General features: G+C 36.5%; 1 protein-coding gene across 1 annotated transcript in view; it reads left to right on the top strand.

Annotated features, from left to right (window-relative positions):
- KCNH7 (potassium voltage-gated channel subfamily H member 7) overlaps positions 1 to 23,960 on the top strand; it is a 242,720-nt gene that overhangs the window by 213,322 nt on the left and 5,438 nt on the right. The window contains exons 11-13 of the mRNA XM_059820291.1: positions 2,591 to 2,796; positions 5,466 to 5,565; positions 18,844 to 19,095. Of these exons, the coding sequence (XP_059676274.1) occupies positions 2,591 to 2,796; positions 5,466 to 5,565; positions 18,844 to 19,095 (558 nt within the window). The remainder of the gene's footprint in view (positions 1 to 2,590; positions 2,797 to 5,465; positions 5,566 to 18,843; positions 19,096 to 23,960) is intronic.

The raw sequence follows: 23,960 nt of genomic DNA, 5'->3' as shown, positions 1-23,960 counted from the left end.
CTAGAGGTTTTCAGAAATGCCTGCTTCTGCCCACTGAGCATATAGAAAAGGAAGAGAATAACAGATTGATCTAGATTGATACTTAAGTGTAATAACAACAGTGTTTCCCCTATATTTGTTATTAACACATTCTTGTTTGTATAGCATGGGGAGTTACTTGTTTTGTTTTCCAGTGAAGATGGCTCAGAGCAATGTTCAGTCCAGCTGGGAGCTTACCTGCCACTGGTGATGGCTCTTATATGGAACCAATAAGACTTCATTAGCTACAGCAATTTTAAAAGTAAAATAACTAACACCCTACCTAAACAGGACTACTGATTTGTTTCTCCAATTTAATATCCAGTAATAAGAACACAAAGAATAATTGAGTAGATGAGTAAGGATTTTGCTGTACAGAAACCTACACTAGCTGTAACATCATTCGTATGTTCTCCTTTCTGTTTATCATCCACCTTAGGAAGTTACAGCCAGAAAAGTAGCTGAAGCAAAATGTAGACAGGTAGCAGTGTGTTACTATTAATTCACTTGTGACTGATTATTCTGCTAGTTCTTTTCAGGGTGGACACGTGAGCAGAAGTACAAAGGTGTGCCTACAGCAATCCTTCCCTAGGTTTAGATGTTGTTATCAAGATAATTTTTCATCTCATGCTGTTGCACCTCATCAGCTGGGCCAGCTTTAGGCACAAGCAAAGTAGGGAGCATGCAAATATAACACGGTGAGGTTTTTACTTACCTGTGTGAGTGTCTTCCCCTGATTATGAACAGTGTGCTTCATTGAAGATTTCATCTCTTACATCAAAAACATGTAAATTTCTACAGCACTCACAATCAAGAAAAACTGACAAATTTATGAACTCATTAATTTCTTCCTGGACCAAAGATGCAGACTGGTCAAGTTTTGCATGCTATGCACATCAGAACCCTGTGCTTTCATACTGCAGCAGAAACCCAGGTATTTGCAGGGCAATGCCACTGCATCTCTTCCAGCCTACAGCTCCTCACACCAGGGGCCACAGTTTAGAGCCCTGCTCTCCCAGGGAATGGTGGACCAGACAGAAAAAGAGACAGTTGTGCACAACTGTAGCTGAAAGGAACTGCTCTGTGGGCCCATATGTGTTGCACAATCCATGAGACAGGAGCCTGCCTGATAGCTGGCTCCAATCAAGGAGTCTGTGGTATCTTGAAGAATCTGCTAAAAAAGAATAGAAGATTATACAAATGAAAACATTGGCTAACCTCTGTTACATCACTGACTCCTGTTATACCTTTAACTATCTGTTGTGTCTAATGAACAGTGTTTGATGAAAGAAAAACAACGGGTTTTGATCTGAAGACATAATGAGATGAAAAAGTGATCACTTTTTTCTTGGCAGTTTATTTCCATAGTTAATCATTTTTATTGTTAAAAATGTGTGCTTTATTTCCAGTATAAAATTATCTTGCTTCATTTTTTTCCATTGGTTCTTGCTATGCATTCCTTATTATATTCTAGAGGCATTTATACCAAGTAATTTTTCATCTCCATAAGGATATGTGCAATATAATCAGGTTATGTCTCAATCTTCCTGTATCAAGCTAAACAGACTGCTCTTTAAGATCCTCACTGTAAATCAGCCCTTAAATTACTTTTTGCATTTTTTAGCTGCTTGTTCACCCAGTTCTCAGCTTCCTTTTTAGAAAATGGAGAAACCAGAACTACCTGCAGTAACCAACCTAATATAAAAGCCACAAATATTTAAGAGAGGCAAAATCACCCCTCTATTCTTTTTACTAGTCTACTGTTCCTCAGTTGCTGTGGCCACTATTTTCCACCAGTGTTTTCCCAGTTCTCACCCAAACCCCATTTTGCAGGTAGGCCCTGCAACCCTTAGTTTAGAGCATATTTTGCACAGGTCTATGGCTGCGCCTGCTCTGCATTTATGAAGGTTAGGTGCAGATTTGGGGAAAACAAGTGATTAAATAGAGATGACAATTTGAGTAAACAGGTATTGCAAATGTGTCAACATTGATGGAAAAAATTGTAATAGTATCAAAATAGAAGCAGCTATCTTTGAAGACCTTCTTCAAAACAACTTCTGCATCTTGGAAGTTTCGTGTTCCCTCTGAACAATGTAAAAACTAAGTCATTTTCTAATAAAATATATTTCAAGTATGGTCTGTTTCTTCATGTAATTCTTAACAAAATGAGATTCCAGGTCAGACAGATCCTGGACTCTACTGAACAACAGAAATTACATCTTTGTCATCATAAGAATATGATTTAAATCAGCAAATAATGTTTTTATACGAAAGGACAAAGGAACCTGCTCTAGTCATGCTGTTTGGATGGAGCTGAAGAAAAACTGTGATGAAACTAGATATTCCTTTCCAGTTACATGTCTATGTAATTTCATTGATTTTAAAAATTTTACTTTTAATATTTAATAATAATACTTATGATTTACAACAACATACACGCAATGGTAATCTGATTGTATCACTTCCTGCAAAATCAAGTATTTTACACCATTATTATAAAGAAATACATCATTCAATTTAGTGGCTTATTCGTGTTTAAAATAATAATCTCCAACTAATTTTCTTTCTGCAGGGAAAAATGATATTTTTGGAGAGATGGTACATCTGTATGCAAAACCAGGAAAGTCAAATGCAGATGTGAGAGCTTTAACTTACTGTGACTTGCATAAGATCCAGAGAGAAGATCTACTAGAAGTTTTGGACATGTACCCTGAATTTTCTGATCTCTTCCTTACCAATCTAGAACTGACTTTTAATCTGAGAGATGAAACTGCAAAGGTACATACAATAAGTGATTTTTTTTTCTTAATATTGGGTCAAATCTGTCCCACAGTAACAAAACTTGAAAATAGTAACTGAAAAAACAAGGTTAACAAAATTAAAAGCTAAAAGCCTGAGGCCAAATCCTATTTTAAAAAAATATACTCACCTGATTGCTTTTACTGAAGTCAGTTAAACTCAGCAGAAGTCAATGAAATTATTCAGATGATGTTAATCTAACAGGATTTGGTTCTATATTTAAAGAGTATTAAAGTTTCAGCCAGGGAGATTTTGGATGCTTTGTTAAAGCCATGGAAAATACGTTTTTTTCAGATGACTATGGCCTGGGTCACCACAAGGGGAACTTTTGACACTAAATATAATTGTACAACCATAAAACAAAGATCAGTCAGATTATCTGGATTCGTTCTATGTCTAACAATAGCAAATATTTAATTGCCTTTCAAACATGAATTGTTAATTCTCTTATCTTGGAGTGCACCCTACCTCCTAGGAGACTAAAAGCATACAAGGGACTTTTCAAATTTCAGTCTTCAGATTTGCAGGGATTTCTCAGTCTCTTTCTCCCACAGTGATTCTCCTTATTGTCCCCTTTTGCCCAGATTGCATCTTCAAGAAAGTAGAAAAATTACCAGTGTTTCCTTATCTCAGACTGCTGGGGTCAGTTTGAATTGGGAAAGAAAGGGGAAGTTTGGCCATAAGGGGAGAGGGGAAAGGCTGTTGCCCAGCTTGTGCCACTGGGGCTAAAGCTTTCCCTAGAAAGTTGCAGGGTACACCAGCACTGTCCATGAAACATGGGCTACACTGCCCATAGAATGACTAGTTTACATTTCATTAGTTCTGAGATACTGCCATTTCGTGGTTTCTGACTATACTTTTAAGGAAAAACAGAGGTTCAGTAAGAAGGAACTAACATAATTTGGCTTCAAAGGCCTTCTGAGAAACAAGGAGGCAAAGAACACTAAGTTTTGGGCTGTAAATGATAGCGACATCTTTGCTAATCACATGTGGATCTTTAGTTTAAAAAATTAAAACAAATAAAACTTCTGACAAGAAATGTCACTTCTTTTTATGCTGAGACTTTTTTTTAATAAAAGATCATTCTGAAAATAAAAGACCAATTCTATTCTTTATTTTATACATCATCCTTTTGTGTTTATTGAAAAGGTCATCATTATTAATTATGTGTGAAATACAATACAATGAATTTATAGTCTAGTGATAAATTTAAGTTAAAACTGAAAGTCCGCATATTTGAAAAATTCCTTGAGGATAAATTCACATTAATGATTTTAGTCTGAGCAATTATTTCTTGCAATTACATTGTCATCAACATTTTATCATTATTTTTTCCTTAGCTCTGTGAAAATTGAAACAAAATTCCATCTTCTGTGTTGTGGTGTAGAATACACAAAAAAAGTCCTCACTGCTCATGTTACTTAGAAATTTTTCAGTTGTTATTTCTGCTGTACCAGCCACTAAGAAAAAACTGCTAAACTTCACAAAGACAGGGAAGGGAGGACAGGCTTGCTCAGGCCTCTGAGCTTGCAAAATCGCAGTTTTCTCTAGCAATTCCACTTGCCTACCAGTCTATTGCAATGCAGAAAATCATCACCCAAAAGAAGTGAAGAGCATATTCTGATCTTCAAAACATCACTCAAATCCAGATTTGTTATCTGAATAACAGGTGCTCCTGCCTCAACTTCTGCTCCTGTCCTCCTATTTATGTAAAAGTGCCTTTTTCTTCCTGCAGTTATTCTACCAGTGGGCCACCACTGAAGCACCTTGCCCACCAGGTTTACAATGAAGTGAATAGAGAAAGATGTAAACACTTCCCACTTCTTTCCCTCTGCCCTTCTCCCACATGCAAATCTGCTTAGAGTGGTTTGGGAAACCTCACTAGCACAGGGAAGTAGGCTGAAGCCAATGCCATGGGTATGTACACAAAGAGCATAACTGGTGTTATATTTGCTTATTTGTAAATTTCTCAGTTTTAAATAAGTAGAAAGAGGAGTTAAATGTATCCTGTCTTTATTATGGCAAAAAAAGTATATCCATCTTCTATAAGATGGATAGAAAAAGACAACATTGTGTTCTGCTATGGAAATAAGTATCTAAATGAACTGAATCCAATAGAGAGGAAGGGAGTGTCTAGAAAGATAAAATAGCAAGGAGTAAAGTGTCTGGTGTTTGTCAGCCTTATATTTATTGTTGTAAAATGTAAGCTTTATAATCATTACCATGTAGTTAAATACAAATCTAGTTACAATCAGTTACCACATTACTTCTTGCATACATACATTCTCTGTTAGAGATTATTTAAACTTTTTTCATTAATTTCTCTAAGATTACTTAAACCACGTCTGTACAAGTTCAGAAAGCTGATAACACATGAACACATGTTTTTCCATGTAAACTTATTATCAGGATACTTTTGTTTTACCATCAGGTGGTGACATTGTTGGTTTTGCTCAATCTGCATGAAGTTTTTAATGTTAGCATTGAGCAATACCATTAGTTGGGGATGGAGAGGTTGATGCAGACTGACTTGTGTAATATTGCCTTTCTTAAAGCTTGAACATGATTAACAGTCAATCACCTCTTGAAAACCTGCTCTCTTTAGATGGGACTAATCTGTCATTTTGTTTCATATTTCATTAATCAAGTCTGACCTCGTAATAAGATCACAAACTACTAATGATACGGATGGAGATAACTGCAAACTACGAAGACGGAAATTGTCCTTTCAAAGTGAAATAGAGAAAGGTAATTAACTTCATTTCTTACGTTAGACAGCACTGCTTCATTATTCATTGGTATTTCACTTGGTAATGCATTAGGGTCCCATGTTGGCTGTTGCTGTAGCAGCTCTTGAGAATCCAGCTGAGCAGCAAGAAGTCTGTTCATTGCCCCCTATATGGTTATATATGACTAGAGGATATCAGTTTCACCTTTGCATAACTTCACAGTTATCAGTGCAGAGCTGTTCAAACACTCAGCTATACATATATACATACACTATCTCTTAAACAATATCTATTTTCCGAGACACCTTGTTTTAAACTGTTTGGAGAAGCTAGTCTATTGGATTATTTATTGGCACCGTTGATTTTATTTCCTCAGCAAAGTGCTTTGTTGAACTTGATGCTAGGTAGTGTTTCTACCTGGAATTAAAATATCTTGTTTTCAGGACACAGTAGAGGCACCATAGTCAGATTTTGATTCATATGGTAATGTGTAAATGGTTGCCCTGGTGAGAGTTCAGGTAATATTTTCTGTGCTGACGTTCACCTTAGAGGCTTTTGGGAGTAATCCTAATGAAGGAAAACTCAGCGAAATATTAAACTATGTCACCAGTATTCAGTACTGCTAAATACCAGGAACTGTAGGTAGTAGCTGTGGTCAGACAGCAACAGTCATGAAGACAGCTAAACTGATACTTGCAGGATTTTAATTTCTAAGTAGGGAAAGCACAATTCCTTGAATAACATTACACTTTTATGGTCCAGTGGTTTGTCTGACAAATCACTGTTTCTGGTATGCCTGTCTTTCATACTCCACAGTTAAACCCCAATTCTAAATGCAACATAATACCAATTTTAGAGTTGCAGAGTGGCTGATAATAAATGGGAGCACTTTAAAACGTACATAGCAGGTATAATGCTCGATGAAGGAAGACTTTAATCCAGAGTGTGGCTACTCAGAACAATGACATTGCTGTTCTATCAAAGAAGCCTCTTTAGGGCAGGAAGCCAAGACTGACAACAAATCTGTCAGGAAAATGTCCCCATGAAATATTCAATCTGCTCTTCACAAAGAATCTGTTGACAGGCGCTTTGCCTGAATAACCTTCACATTTCTTATGAAAAAACATATGCTGCCACCTAGACTAGATGGAAGTGATCTTCCATGTTGTACCTGCTGCAGAATTACAAATAGGCTCCTCAGGTGTCAATGTGGTACCAAGACCCCTAGACTTTTATGGTTCTTGCCCAGTAGATTACACTGAACATCCTCTTGGAGACATTTGTTTGCATTACTTTTGAAAGAATATAATTTTTGTCTTTGAAAAAAAACTTGCACCATTGGGAAAGAAGAGACAAGACTGGCTCCTTAGTCCTGGTAATTGCTGTATAGCACCTGGTAATATCTGAGTTACACAGAACTGCAGTATCTTGGAAGTCCATCTGAGGAGAAGATGCAATCGTAAGAGTCCTTTGCCATGAAATGAGTATACCTTTTGCCCACTGGCTTACTGCCCCTCTCTTGTCCCTGTTCAGATTCTCTATGTGTTGCCATAGCTGCAACAGACACCTCGTAGTCACAGACCTTCAATGTCACTTTTCTGTGGCCCATCCTACATACTGTATGATGTTGTAGAGTACTAGAAGTTACTACTGGCTTGTAAAGTAATATTGTATTGATTTCAGCACTTTACATATAGGAGGGAGTGGCATCATATTTTGATCCAGCATAGTTAGTCTATAATGATAAATATTTGGGGATGATCCTGCAGAGTGCCTCAGAAGAACTGGAGTAGAAAAGGCAGAGTTCCTGAACACACAGCTGGCAAATGCATTTCTGGTCACAGTATTCTTACAGATAAAAAATATGTGTTGTATGATTACTTTTAACAATCATTTTTTGATTTCAGAACTACATATTGAACAGGATAGAGACACGCAGCATTCTCACTTTTATATTTTGGTATTTTACATCTCACTAAATTCTTATTGATTTGTAATTACTGGGGGGGCGGGTTGCTCATGAAATGGTCTTCTTGCTGGCATTCTTTACTTTCAGCTGTTGACCTACTAGTATATTATGCAGCTTGAAAATTGTATTGTTTCCATCTTTAGTGTGATCATCAGCAATTTTCTCCCTTTTGGAGTGCTAAAAATGGGATTGTGTTATCTAAGCCTTTAGTTAATGCTACCCTGATTTGGACCTTGTTGCCATGGTAACTCTTCCCGCACAAGTTTTATCAGGGGTTAAAAAAAATCAACACAGCTCTCTGTTATGCATCTGCAGTTAGTACCACTACTTTTCCAATTCCACACAAGACTTTCTCAGTCCAGCTGTATGTATTTCCACTATTTCTTACCTGTGTCAACAAATACTGATCTTAGCTAGTACATTGGGCTCTGCCATTATGTGAATTTAAAGGGTGCAAGGCTACTTGAGGGACCAGCTTGTTCTCTGGTTTCCAGAAAGAACTGCGATACCATAAGAGGTCCCCTGCAAAAATTAACACTTACACTACATAGCAGCTTATTCTTGTTCTCACCCAAAAGAAATTCATTGCAGGTCTTTCAGAACAATGGATGATATTCCTTGCACAGGTGCAGGTGCAGCCTTAGCCAGTTGCCATAGATGCTTGACAGTCAGCCAAGAAACTCTCTCCATGACTGCTTAAAATAAGCAGTATTCCTGCTTGGCAGTTCCAAACAAAGCTCTCAGTTGGGTTGGCAAGTTAATCTCCTGCTGAAAACTGAGGGAAAATGGGCTGTTCCATCTACATTCAGTTGCCTCTTTCAGCAGTGCAGAATACAATCCTTTCTTGCCCATTTCTCATTTTCCTCTAGTAGTTCTGTGGAAGTTAGCTAATTTCAAGGGAAATAAATAGGGGCAAGAAGTTTCTTTTGCTCTGATAGTTCTGAGTGCAGATCTATTATCCCATGCTGAATGGGGCATCACTAGAGTTGGTTACATCAATATGAAATCCAAACATACAGGTGAAAAATACAAAAGTTACAGACAGACCGTAAGTAAGCTCAGTGAGAGCTTGAAAAACTTGAGACTTTGAAAAGAAGTTTCTGGAGTTCAAGCATTATTACTTTCGCTGGCATCTTGTTTAACTTTTTGTTAATGTTGGCTCTAAAATCTTAACCTTCTTGGGACTGTTCCAGTGTCCAATTAGTCTCATTAAAATATATTCTTTGCATTTAACTTTAACTCACATAACCCTTAGCTGAAGGCTATCAAAATTCTGGGCACTCACACAAAATTTTTTTGAAGCCTAGCAGCAATCAGGTATGAAATCCTTTCCAAGGAGAAAACTGGTTTGGGGCTAAAACTGCACTTGTTACATAGCCAAATCATAGCTATCCTTTGTTCCATTGGCAGGGCATATAAAATCTTTCCATCATATCCCGGGTAATTAAAATACTGGCTAAATAAACCAACGTGGACATACTAACTGGGAATGTAATTATGACCTCACTGAAGTACATCTTTCTTCTGGATTTTTAGCTGTGATCCAAAAACAAGAACGTCATCCCACAGACTCTAGCTGAGAGGATGATAAGAACTCCAATGAAGTTATATTGTTAAATTAGTAACTGGAGATTCAGGTAGCTAGCAATACTTAATCTTTAACTTTTGTCAGCTGACCCAGGGAACTCATAACAAGGAATTTTTATTTCCATGCATGTGATTCTAAAAGGCCACAAAAGAAAGTTCTTACGAAATCTTGTTACACAATTATTGCATGCACTTGCCCACGTTGACACAGACTGTAACAATCAAGTGGGATATAAAATGCATTTTGCAGTGTTTAATTTTTAGCATATTGTAAACTAAGTAAACTTATATAGTACTTAATTTTATTTTAAAGAGTTATACTTCTTGAATAGACTTTTCCAAAAGTATCTACTGATCTGTTCTCAAAGTAAGCACAGAAGCCAGAGCTCTAATAAAGTTCTAGTTGAATCTTGATTAGTATAGCTACTTTCAGTGTGCAGTGCTTGAGGTATTATCCAGGCTAAGAAGCTAAACCATATTAACAGAGCTTTATTACACAAGGTATCCAGAGGCCATGGCTGGCAATATAGAAGACAAGGGAATCTTTCAGGAACTGATTCTCCTGCCTAAAATTCTGTGGTGAAGCAATACTGAGAGAATGGGGAAACACACCCCTACCCCTGCTCTCTCCTATTCTTGTCCCCTTCCCCCAGCTTACTTATTTAAATGCTTACTTTATGAATAGATGACTCAGCCAAACACTGTGCTGTGTCCCCAGAAAGAAAGTAGGGTAAGAATCTGGACAAAAATTGAAGCTCTTACTTAACTGTGTTAAACTGTTAGTATTATGGTAATGAAGTTTGCTTGGGCTTAATTAGAAGAGAGTTTCTAATATTCATCCAGAGTGTCAGATGGTTAAATGACCAGGAAACAATTAATATCTTGGCAGGCAGCATATGGCTTGAAACAAGACCTCATGTCCCCGAAATCTTACCTTCAGCACAAAACCCCTAACAAAAAATATATGGTTATCAGAGAGCCCATCACTGCAGTTTTCCATCTGCTCCTATTATTGTTATTGCTGTTAACATGGTGCCTAGAAGCCACCTCAGGGATCTTCCACAGAATAATCTTGTTTCCAGGAGTTGTTCTCAGAGGACCTGTTTCCAGAGGCCAAATCTGATTGAAATGCTGTATGCAGTCACACATACCCATAGCCATCCTTTGGAAAAAAAAGTAAAAATAGTACTACAATGAAAGCTGAATTCCTTGTAAAAGAGAAGAGAATTCTAAACTTGATAGGAGAACTGTTTTGGCCTTTGCCCTGAATCCCTTCTGAAGTGCATGTTTATAATTCTTTGTTTCTGATTTTTTAAGTATAGTATTATTTCCTGAAGTATAAATCAAGAATTGTCCTTCCATTATTATCTGATCAACATTAAAGTTGATACAAAACCAGGCAGAGCAAATAAAATTCAGAGATAAGGCTGTCACTCCATCCCTAACTTATCTTATTGTACCAAAAATGGCACAAAAAAATAAATGAAGGATTGCATACTCACTTCAACTTTTAAATTCTTGGCCTTTTAAGTGCATCTCAAATTCAGTTATTCAAAACTAGTTCCTTTTGTAGTCCATTTAAAAAAAGGAACATGGAACCTTATGGAGAAGTTTCCCAGTCTTTAGTCCAGGATGGTGAGGGGAGGTTTCAGTATCTTTTGCCGTTCCCTATTTCCAGAATCATCCAAACCTTCATAGCTCAGAGAGGGAACACAGGAAAGGACACATTAACTTACCAAACTCTCACAAGCAACACTGAGACAGAACAGTAATTCAAACAGCTCTCACCAGTACAGTTCATTTCCTCCACCATCACTATCCAACCCACTGGAACCTTTCAGCATATTGCCAGGACTTGCTATAACGATGGAATTTCACTAGTTGGTATCTTTAGGTTCCCCAGTGAAGACTTAGGAGTTCCCAAATTATGAAAGAAATTGGAATTAAAGGAATCTTCTATCATTAAAGACAGTCACAGAAAAATAAGAACTTTAAACCTTTTTACTACTGAGAGGACAAAATGTTTTAACTTTCCTAAAATACCACCAGTAACCTACTTTTCCTAGTAATAGGAATCTTCCTGCGTCAGCTTCTAGACAGACATTGTTTTCCCTTGGTGTTAGTCAAATACCACACACATACCTGATGGTACATTTTGTAAGTAGGGGGTCCTAAAGATAGGTGGGAAATTTGAAGGGAAAGATAATGAGTAGAAGGGAGGAAGAAAGAGTAAAACAAACGTGTACTGAATATAAGGATTTCCTCACCCCAGGTTTCAGGAGCCATTGTAAGTCTTTGGCATTGTTTCAGATTTTGAAGTCTGACAGGTCTACAGACTTCTACTGTACCAAGGTGCTGAACAAGGACTTATGGATACACAAATCCATGTGCCTGGTGGAACTTTAGGTAAATTCTTTCTACCAGCTTAAGAAATGTCTCAAGAAATGTATGTGCACCTTTAAGAACTCTTGTCGTGCCATGTTCTGAAAATGGTCAAGCTTTGATACAACTGTATCTGTTTCAAAAGATTATTTTTAAGCCAAAAAATCTCTGATGGAAAGAATCTATTCTCACTTGTTCTTTGTTTCACCTAAGTTCTGCTGGATATTATGCTATAGAAGGGCATAACTGTATAGATGTTCACAAAAGGAAAAATTGTACTAATGTAACCAGTCCTCATCTTATTATAAAAATCTGGCACTGTTGCTAAATTAAATTATTAATGAATATGTGATGACTTCAGGTTTCATTACATTGCTCTTTTTTATTTCTAAAATTTATAATCCTGTGGTTCTCAAATGTGAAGAAATATCTTTATCACTGAGTAGGCACTGTGTGCTTTACTACTTCCTTTAATGATAACTAAAAAGCTGCAAATGTAACTTTCCACTTTTAAAAGTGAATTCTAGTGCAACTAACCATCAGAACACTATGTGGTTATTTAGATTAACAAAAACAAATAAAGTGTATGTGAAAGGCAGCCTTTATGTTAATTCTCTCACTGTACTGAGCATTATTACTATATTGTATGTGATATATAAGTAGTTTCCCTGTTCAGAGACCCTTGCTATACAAAGTACACTGCAGATTTTAATGGTACAGTTTGTTTTCAGGGCTTTAGGACCAACTACTTCTCCTGACCATACCAATTTCTATTTTTTCAGCTGAGATAATTTGGAAAATATTTAGATCTGAACTTCTCAGGCTATCCAATAGACACTTTGCGCAGCCTTCAAATTACTTTTCTTTTTTCATGCACACTAAATTTGTGACTTTTCCATATAGTTTTCATGCATTAAAACCCATCCAAAAAGTAGGTAATTTTTCTAGTACTAATAATTAGACATTCTGTTAACTTGAACAGTGCTATAATCATCAATGATGTTTTACCAAGGAGCAAGAAAAACCTCTAGAGATACTAATTTACACTTTCTTATCACTTCAAGTTATTAGTTACAAGGCCTTTATGATTAAACTTTCCTTAAAAGTTTTTGCTTTTTTCTGTACTATTTTGTCCTCAGGGATGTATTGGTAATGTGCAGATGTTGGAGCAAGCTATGCTTTCAGCAAGCACTCAAAAATGTTTATGAAGGCAGCACTTCTCAGTTTCCCTGATCACCAGTCATGACCTGAGATGATCATGACGGCAATAGAAGACTGTCCTGACAACAGACAAATTTCTCTTCAGCTGAAAAATGGTAGAGTGCTTTGTTCAAGTTGTTCATCTTCTGGAATGGATTTTCAGATGACCTTTCCTGGGACATGTTCCTTGTCAGGACATGAGTTGAGGCTGGTTTTGACAAACATCCAGATGTTACGATATGCAGCATCAGGACTCTGAAGCTGAGTGTAGGCCAAGTTGATTCTGAGAGACAAGAGCTCAAACACTAAAATTCAAAATTTGTAAATGTCTTAGGTTTGATTAAGTGAATGCAGGGTAAGTTATAGTACTTTCTGATGTTTGAGAAGAATTAAATATCTCTATAGACAAGGCCAAAATCAGTCTTCAGAGAAATTTTCTGGTAGCAAAGGTGGAGTAGCTCTCATTTCAAATGTTTCATACAAAATGAAGTCCAGAATTTTATCTATTGCTTGTCATGCATTTGTAAAGATTGTGGGAATCGTGTCCTTCTCCCATTGGAAAATAAATCCACTAAAGTTCTTCATACTGTTTCCTGTAAGACTGTTCGCAAATCAGTACAGTTTTCTCTCTGAAGATTTTAAATTTACTGAAATTAAACAATAAAGAGTTAATAGAACTTGTGAATTAAAAATCCATTCTGAAGTCTGTCATTGGAAGGTCCTGTATGAATGTAATTTTCAAGTAAAAAATATTAATTGCAGATTGGGTTAAGAGACCCAATCTGAAAGACCCAAGTCAAAGAAAGGACGGCAACAGAACAAAGTGTCAGACATCTTGCCTGTGGATTTCATTGTTGTAATAATATATCTTAAAGGAATACAAATTATTTTAACTTTTTTCTTTTATTTTTAGATATATGAAAAATATGGCAAAATGGTATGTCTTCACCATAGCAACAGCTATCTACTGAATGACCAGACATGTGGTTGCTTTTCATTTTTGTGTTCACAAGCAGTCAGCTTCCTCCTTTTTGATATTGTCCCGTTACCTAGTCTATCAGAAGGCATTCAGTTATATTTAGCAACATACTCCATACCAGTCACATTCAATTAAGTATGACGGAAACAGCAAGGAAAAAGAATAAGGAGCATTTTCATTAGCAGTTTAATAACCCTAAAGTTCCTGACTGGCATTCTATAGAGTAGTTTAGCCTGTATACAACTTGAGTAGACTTCTCTGGAATCATCCCTCATTATATATTGGTCCTGATCCATAGTACCAGTAGTTTTTGATATTACATAAATATTATGTATCGATTATATTGTTCTTACACTGCTAAGTGAAAAGCAGTGATTGTAGGAATTAGGATTACCATTTTCCCTGACTGATTTTATGCTGCTCCCCATCCACATGGTAGAAAACATCAGAAACCATCCACATGGTTTTAACATCAGTGTTCAAATTATGCATCAAGAGCTTTTAATTTTTTGACATCTTTGAGATTTTGTACTTTTTCAACCCTGTTTGTGGCACTGCATTTAACGTACCATCTGAAATGCTTGGTCACTGAGTTTTCATTCCAAATATTTGCTACCCATGGTGCATGGGTGAGCACATAAGGCATTTTTTTGCTTTCTGACATGGTAACTGACATTTTTAAATTAAAGAACAGATAACAAATAGTCATGATGACTAGCAAGTATTTTGTTCATATGTAGGAAAGACAGATTGACCACCAGAGGAATATTTGTGAATATCACATAAGAAAGAGCTAGTAACAGTTGAACCAAAATGCTTGCTGGGAATCTGAAGATCTGCAGACCTTTTGAGCAATCAACCACCCCTCCTTCCAAGTCACAGTGTGCATTTCTCCCTACCAAGGAACATACTTGGTGCAGCGTAAAATAATACAGTAGATTTTTTCAAAGGAAAGGGAAGCTGTCATGTCTGCTGAACAGATTTATAGTTATGCAGATCATGTTAATGATAAGGATTATCTGTTTTATGGTTTGGGATAGAAATTGCTTTTTGTGGGGGTGACAAAGTCATTCACCTCATTTCCTCACAAAATTGAATTTGTCTAGGCATATTATGGGACTTTTTATTGGATGGTTGAAAAAGGGAGTGAAAGTTTGCCACCTTCTGAAACACTAGGCTACATAGCTAGCCTGATTAAGTATGACAAATTCCAGTTAATGAAATTACACTAATATTAACAATGCTGCTCCACATGTAATATATTCCTGATGCTTTCACCAATATTGTTTGCAGCAGACTAAAACATTAAGAGAAAATATGTCTAGATCATGCAGACTGCCACTGTCTGAATTATGCAAAACTTCAATATTACAGGCTGACCTTGGCACACAAAAGAAACTTCTTTGATCTCTGGTAACCATCCCACCAAGCTGGATTTTATGCCAGTATTTCTGTGAGTCTATGTCATAGCTATATTTCATTGCCCTCATGACAAACCCATTTCTTCCCTTCCCTTGCCAATGCAAGCACGAAAAGCAGGACACAAACCTTCTGACAATTACTATGAAGATTTTGGAATTTCCATACAGCAAATGTCAGAGGACATTGCCTGCAAACTTGGCAGGCACACAAAACACATGACAGGCTAAAACAAGTCACATAAAGAGTGTAAATGATGTTTGTACATGTTTGGTAAAGCAGGAAGTTACAAAATAATCATCTTCAGCAAAACATAGTTTCTAGCAAGCAGAATCAGAGAGTGAAACTTGTCTTACTGGAAAAGGAAGGAGGAAGCACTAGGCTGAGGGGGTTTTTTTAATAATTACATTTGTTTTGCAAACAGAAGAGAAAGGAGAAGAGAAACCTTTTGAAATCTTGAGTCTGTGTAATAGAAACTGAACTTATCCATACATACACAGATAGAAAACTCTTCTCTTCTGGAAAATTTGTTCCAAACCAATGACTGGATTTCATTACAAAAGGAAGGAGAAATTGGAGAAATTATCACTCTGAATAAACCACTACCTAGATTTTATCTGTAATGTATTTCCACTGAGCTACAGAGGCACTGCTAAGCTGTTCAGCTGAGATACAGAGCTTGCACCATCATCAGGTCCTGAAAAGTCAAATAAAAAAATGTAGTTTCCATTTTAATTCCTACTCTAGGTGCAGAGTATCACAGGATTATTCTCCAGACAGAAGAATCTTAAGCATTAAACAAGAGTCTTTTAAAAGGAAAACAACTTTTGACTCCCTGAATGTACCCAGATGGCTCGTAGGTAAAGCGATGACAGTAAAGCCAAAGATGCGTATTTTGAAACAGATCAGCTGATGAACAAATCTTCCCTGATTTCAATAGGCAGGATGCTACATTCAACAGATCTCCGCTTTACTTCTAATGCCAGTCAGTTCATTATGCCTGGACAGCATTTGAAATTGCATACGTTCTGTTGTTCTGATATAGATGGAGACTAAATGCAGGGATATTGATTGAATTACCCTGGTTTTACAGCAGTGTAATTGTTAGCAGAATCTGGCTTCTTGTTTCTAGATATTTTAGTATTCTATGAATATCACAGATAAGACAGTTTGCTAAACTTCAGCTGCTATACAATTTTTTTCATTAGAGTCTCAATGACCTCCTCTTAAAATTAGTCCGCTGATTGATTTGTATTCCACAGGGTGTTCATTACAGCTACCATTAGTGCACAAAATCCCATGAACATAAAAAATTACCCTAAAAATGGCAATTTCAAGCTTTCATTAGAAGGTCTTTTTCACAGGTTGAAGTCAGTCAAGCAGTAAGTAATTAAGACAATTTACTGTAGCGTGACTGTATGTATTTCACCATATATTCCCACAAGAAAAGCCATGAGAGACATCTACATTAGAATTTTCTTATGAAGCTTTCTTTTGTTTTTGTACTATTTGGAGATGGGATTGCAAAGAACATGGTACTTGACTCTCCAGTCTGAGCATCCCCCAAGAGCTTTACACTGCCAGTCCATTTGCATTTGTGTTGATGCCTTCGCAGTATCAGAGTATCACCAGTATCACTTATAGCTAGTAATCCTGCTTAACAGAAGCCAAATAAAGTCACTTCAGTCCGGGGCTGTGTTAATTGCCCTTGGAGACTCTAGAGGATATAGTTACAGGAGGCCAGCTTTAGTATTGGTTTTATTTTGTTCACCATTACCTGCCCTCACTGCTCACAGATGTCTGGACTCCTGCAGAGTGCTCTGTACAGATATTGCATTCTCTTTATGTGCAGATAAAGAGGATTAGATGAGGCCACAGTTTCACTTCCTTATAGTAACCAGAAACAGAGAAGAAACCTAGGGAATGTACTAAATGTTGTATTAACCACTGCTGTAGGCTGTAAAGACTACAGACATTCCAGAGCTATGTTGATTAGTAATTAGCACAAAGCAGATGGGAAATCATGCTGTCTCCCCAGGAAGTTAATACAAACTAGTTACAGTATTTATATATTGTTGAGACTACCCTGCTAAAATGTGTTTTAAATAAATAGCAGAACTGGAATTACCCTGACGTTTCAGTTAAAAATAGGTAAGACCAAATATTGAATTGGAAATTAGCTTCAAGTTTATGCTGAAAAGAGATCAGGAGTTCTCTATATTCATAAATGATCATTCTTGGGTTTAAATCCTATTTAACTTTTACAATGTGTTTTTAAAGGCATCTGCTTTAAATTTAGTTTTATTTGCCACTTCTTAAGAGCACTGAATCTGCTCGTCCTCACTACAGACCTGGAATGTGATTAATGAAAGATTCATTCTCAACTTGATTGGTATTCTGCTACCATATATATCACAGCATGTTGCACATAGTTTTCTTATTCAAAAAAATGGATGTTCAGAGAATTGCAATTAATTCTAAAGGTAAGGAAATTGGGCTACTTTGGAAAGTTGTTTTGAGATGTTCCCAAAAAGACGTACAAGGAACTCCCTTCTTTTTGTACCAATAGAATCATAGAATGGTCATAGAATGGTTTAGGTTGGAAGGGACCTTAAAGATCACCTAGTTCCAAACCCCCTGCCATGGGCAGGCATACCTTCCACTAGACCAGTTTGCTCAAAGACCTGTCCAACCTGGCCTTGAACACTTCCTGGGTTGGGGCATCCACAACTTCTCTGGGCAACCTGTTCCAGTGCCTCACCACCCTCATGGTGAAGAATTTCTTCCTAATATCTAAACTAAACCTATTCTCTTTCATTTTAAAGCCATTAACCCTTGTCTTATCACTACACGGCCTTGTAAAAAGTTCTTCTCCAGCTTTCTTGTAGGTCCCCTTCAGGTACTGGAAGGCTGCTACAAGGTCTTCCCAGAGCCTTCTCTTCTGCAGGCTGAACAACCCCAACTCTCTCAGCCTCTCCTCATAGGAGAGGTGCTCCAGCCCTCTGATCATCTTCGTGGCCCTCTTCTGGACTTGCTCCAACAGATCCATGTCCTTCTTATGTTGGTGGCCACAGAGCTGGACACAGTACTCTAACAGGGTTTCTCTCTACGATATGAATCCTAAATATAGGTTTGACAGTAATGAGCATGGAGAAATATTATGTCTATTTAGGTGGGCCTAGACATTTTGCGGTTGAGTGGTTGATTAATACATTTGCCTTTTCTGGGAAAAGAATAATCAGCAAAGATGCTCTTATGTGAGCATAACTTAAATGGGTAGTTCTGACACTGAGTCTGACATTCATGACTGTTAGCCTTTCAAGACTGTGAGAAATGCCCAAGAATGTGAGAAATTGGAAGAGGGAATGAAATAATAAATTAATTTTTTAAAACCTTGGAATATAAGGCTTTCTCAAATCTCATCCTCACCTGGAAAAAACAGTGAGTAAACAGGAGGGCTGTGTTGGATAAAAGCTTTGCTGTTTTGATATAAGGAATTTTTTGCATCATGAGTTATGGTTTAGGGACTATGAATCCTTGCTACATACATGCAAATGTCTTCTAGGACTTCAAAAGAAATATAAATCTCCTTTGATACAGGAATCAAAAAAGGCTCTAAAGTAATTTATTCTAATAGACAGTGAACTTCCTAACTGATGTAATAATCATCTCCATCCTCAGACCAGAATAAACTAGAAGACAATTTCATGAACTGCGTATTATTGTATACAATTATTTCTATTTAACAGATTATTTCAAAGAGAATGATCAGAGTGATCCTGAACCCTCAGGGGACACTACCAGATACTATCAATCTATTAAGAAACACTTCGAGGAGAAAAAAAGTAGGTCATCATCTTTTGTGTCCTCCATTGAAGATGAGAAAAAGCCCCTGTTCTCTGGGATAGCTGATTACCCATCTGTAACAGAGAAAACCACAGAGGTGGACTTTGAAGAAATGGTTCATGCCACAGAAGAAATTCTTATTGACAAAAGAAGCAATTCTTGCAAAGGTAATCTAGCTGATGCTAATTTGCCAAGTTTGAGTAGGCATAATTTTTTAGTCTAATTATCAAAAATAATTTTCTGAATGGTTCTATTGATTTTTTACATAACATTTACTTTTGCATTTCCTGAAAGGTTAATGAGAAAATATATTTTAGATAAAAAATTATTATTTCTCAGAAAGATTAATGTCGTTTAATACACTGGATTACAGAACGTCCAAAAGGCTATTCCAAGCTTTGTTAATAAATCATCTGGTAACTGAACTGCCTTAGGAAAGTCATTTAAACAAACTCGTTAAAATTGTCAACTGGTACTGGACTTCATTGAGTGCCCATGGATGAAAACTGCACTCAAAGCAGTAAAGAATCCCTCAAAGGGTGTTTGATATGCCAGCATTGGGTGACAGTAAAAAATCCTAGATAATTAGAGCTAGAAAAACCTAGCGATGGTTGCACGTGCACAAAAAAAAAATGTTTTCAGGTAATTACTTTCATTCTCTGTATTGACAAGGCACAACTAAAATTAAGTGAAAAAAATTCGTAATATCTTCAAAGCATGCTATCCCATTTTTCTGCACATATTGGTTAAAAGGAATGCCATTACATCACACAGACCAAATCCTGACTTCCATAACTAAAACACAAGAACAAAGATTTGGTCTTTTGTATATGACAAATGATCAAAAACTATTAAGAAATCTCAGTTAATTTTACATAGAGTTAAATCACATAATTAAAATTACATCTAATATACTAAAATATTAATTTTCTCAGTGATGTGAAGGGAAATTAATGAAAAGCCCTGGATTAATATACAATTTAAATATTGCTGAAAGTTCATTTGTAATTGTTTCAGTCTGAAGGGAAGAATTATATATTTACTGTTTAATGCTGTTTTCCCCAGCAGTTTGTTTCCATTGAGACAATTTAACCATTTAACCATCATTCAATAAACTTTGGGCTTTGAGGCTATAATTTTAAACAATCCTAATGATTAATCAGGCCAGACAATGTATTTTTTATTTCAAAGATATGAGTATGTGAAGTCTGGTCTCCTCAGATTACGGCTATATGAATCTACACCACATAAACTTGTTGCATACATACTGCAATTTGAAAGCTTACCTTTCCCCTACCAATAGCCAGAAATGTGTCCTTGCAGCTATAGCAACGTTTTCCAAGGCAACCTATTGCAGATTTTATTTGAGCTAAATTTAGCATGTCTAAAGGTTACATATTTTGATTAAGACCACATTCTTTTTTCCACTTTGTAATCTAGCACTTCTGGTAATGTGTGTGAAAGCTCATTACTTTTCTTGCAACTTTCATAAAAACTTCAAGGTCAATAAAAAAGGATCAGCTTTGATTGATATATGTTTTAAATTAAATTCTTATTCCTGCTATTAATTAGAGATTGGTTATAACTTACCATAAAAGTAGTTATAAGTAATTTTGAAATAAACTCTGCTTGTATGTTTGTATGTTTAAAATCCACATATAATTCTTGAATACAAATGCACTTGTATAAAGCTACCACAATTCATTACCACTGTGACTGATACATATTTAATTATCTTTAGTTTTGTTTTAAGTTTTGGTCGTTACTGTTGATGAACGGAAAGACTATTAATAATGTATTGGATAATATGGGGAGAAACTGCATAATCTTCTCTCTCGTAATCCTGAAATGCAACTCATAATGTTGAAACACACGGCTTTTTTGAGAAGACCTGATAATTTTCCCATAGCTGGTAATTTATATATTGCGGGAAAATGCTATTTTCTATTTTCACTTGATCATTATTTGGGCTATAAGATTGATTCTTGTGAAGTGTTGATTCTTGTTCAAGTGAACCAAATCATACATTTATTGATATAGTTCTCAGTCTAGGATTCTTCAAGCCCTGGAAGAACATAGTTGGTTATAAAGTTATAACTGTCATTGGGCTTTTCCGGGGATACTCGTGGAAGTACCTGAAAAGATGCTTAGAACAGTACAATACCGTATCTTATAGTGTATTAACTTGCTTATAGTGTATGAACTTATTTTATAATTTGACTGCCAATTCCTTTGCTTTGTCACAAATGAAATGTTTATCGTAATAGTCTACAAATACATATTCTGGGACAAAAACTAGCTGTGATTTCCCTGGTATAATCCATAGCATTGAAAAATATGTGATTTTATTGAATGATTTATTGTGTAAAATAACCAACAACTTGGTTTTTACAGGACATTAAAAAGCAGTGAAATGTATGGCCTATATTTGTAGTTTCTACTCCTGAAATTCACTGCTTAAAAGTAAATCCAGTGGTTACAACATCCATTGCACCGCCACCTATAGTTTAAAATATTACCCCTGAATTTGTCATAGTCTGCTCCCTTCACACTGCAAATTGTGCCATGTGTGCCTGCTAAAACCAAATTACATGCCTCTCTGACACTGTTTTCCTCTTTCCTTCTGTTGGCTTAAGTGGCTGAGAAGCTGAACAGGTTTCTGTGTAGCCAAGATGAAATCTCTTTCCCCTTCCTTCTGCTCAGTGCATCAAATCAGTTATAGATCACATCACATGAAATTCAAACACTCTCTACAGCTCCAGGAAACCTTCTACCACCTGCTAACCAAAGATCAGACAATGCAGTAAGCACCTTTCTCTGATAAAAAAGAGAAGCAAGTCTCCTCCTCCACTTGGAGTCACGTAGTGAGAGCTCCCCTTCCTGGCTAAATCTGCTTGAAATACTAAATCTGAGCAGGAATATTTTTTTTTTCATTTCTTTACTTAGAGCAACACTGCTCAAAGATGTGTTTGAAAAGGATTAGCTAATAGCATTTGGACAAACCTCTCACATGTCACCCACACTGTGTTTTTTTCTTTTCTTTGAAACATGGCTCTGGCTGCTATGGTTGCTTAGAAAAATTTCATAAGTGTGAAATGAATGTAACCTATGCTGAGTTATCAGCATGCCGTGCCAAGAGAAGTGTTAGGAGAAGCTCTGAGCAAACCATTCAGGGACTACTGGGGGATGTGGGATTCAAATCCAATTGCTCATACAATAGAGGCTGACGCTTTATAAGCAGTCAAGGATTTTGTCCAGCTGTATGTTGAAGCAGCTGCCTGAGTGCAGGAAGAACTTTTAATACATTCTGTAGCTTCATGTAGTTAAATAATTACAAATACAACCCTAATGGGAGTTGTGCTCAACAGGTGTTAAAGTTTTAACAGCCTTTTTTATCACAGCAGAGGAGAATCTGAATGATACTGAGCAATTTTTGACAGTCTGCGTGACAACAGATTCACTCAAAGTAACAAGGGCTTGAGGCGGGGGTAGATGTAGAAAAAGCACTGTTCATCTTCAATGTGTCACCTGTAGTCTCTACAAAGCTCACAGCAATATCTTCATTCTATATCAGCTAAGGGTATGTGCAACTAATATATCCCATGACAAATTATTTGTAACCTTTCACCACCTTGGTGAACGGGAGAAACAGCCTAGAGCCGGGAGTGTGAACTAATTGATAAATGCACAGAGGTGTAAATTAAGCAACTCGGAAGAGGAAGGAGAAATAGCTCAAACCAGAAATCCAAGCAAAAGGAAGGAGTGGCCCTGAGCTCTGTTTGGGTGGTAAGGTGCAGTGTTTGATCACAGAGATCCAAGAATTGGGACAGACAAGGGGGATGGAATTTGGGCACAGCAGGTACATGGTGGGGCCTGGAGTAATCATCATTTTTTTTACAAAGGGCTGGAGATAAATAAATAAATATAAATGGCTCATATAAAGAATATATTTTTATATACTTTATATATTGTATATACAATATATAAGGATTAGAAGTGGAACTAAATTCAGCAAGTTAGCTGAAACTCTGAAGTAAGATTGTAATTATGAAATTGGGACTTTTTTAGCTTGAAATAAATTTGTTTTCCCTATCTTAATCCAAAAACGATTTTTTTTTTTTTAAAAAGAATTATTATTTATTGTGAAGCTTCAGTTAATATTAAAGGGATCTCTGACTGACCCAGAAATGCTGAATATTTCATTCTTTTAGGATTCACAAATTATTAAACAAAATTAACTGGCACCTTTCACCCCACAGTACTGTAAGAGCCTCTGAGACATGCTTCAGACTACAATGTAAGGGTTGGGTTGGAGACTAGTGATGCTAAAAGCTACATCAATGAAAATTAATTTCCTTTTTGAAAATAATAACCAGTATCCCTTTGCAAGCAGTATGAGCTGCATTAAGTGGCCTCTGTCTCAGAGAAAACATATGACACTTCACCAACCTTGTTAAGACAAGCAGTGTTAAAATTATTGGCAAGAAAGGCAGCTAGCTGAGGTCTGGCAACTTTCTCAAGAGGGGGCATTCCAATGCACTGCAATGCATGCCCAGTGCTGTAAATGCAATGCAGCAAGTCTTGCTTTTACACCAAAAAACTAAACAGTAAATACACTTCAATAGCACACTTCAATAGCACATTAAAGGGCAAGAGAAGAGGTTTTAGCCAGGTCTCTGAAACACCCAATTAAAGACACTCAAGTACATTATTTAATGCACTTAGGTTAGAACAAATATTTCTAATTTCTGTGAACAACGAATTGCTAAAAAAAACCACCTTGAAAAAATTGGGGCTTCACTGGTAAAATAATAGAAAACTAAAGAAATAGGAGCCATTCAGTGGCAGAACTCTGAAGATGCTGACTAGACAAAGCTGCTTGTTTATCTACAGCTTCAAAATGTTAGCATGTTGCTACTGTTAGGTTAGAATTTTATAATTTTTGGATATGACCACTTTTATCTTTCCTTAAATAGTAGTAAGGAACAAAGAGTTGTTCAGGCAGTATGCCAGCATACCAGTTTGACTTCCA

Source organism: Gavia stellata, chromosome 8 (assembly GCF_030936135.1).
Source record: "Gavia stellata isolate bGavSte3 chromosome 8, bGavSte3.hap2, whole genome shotgun sequence".
Lineage (NCBI taxonomy): Eukaryota > Metazoa > Chordata > Aves > Gaviiformes > Gaviidae > Gavia > Gavia stellata.
This window is presented reverse-complemented; position numbering and strand designations above follow the sequence as displayed.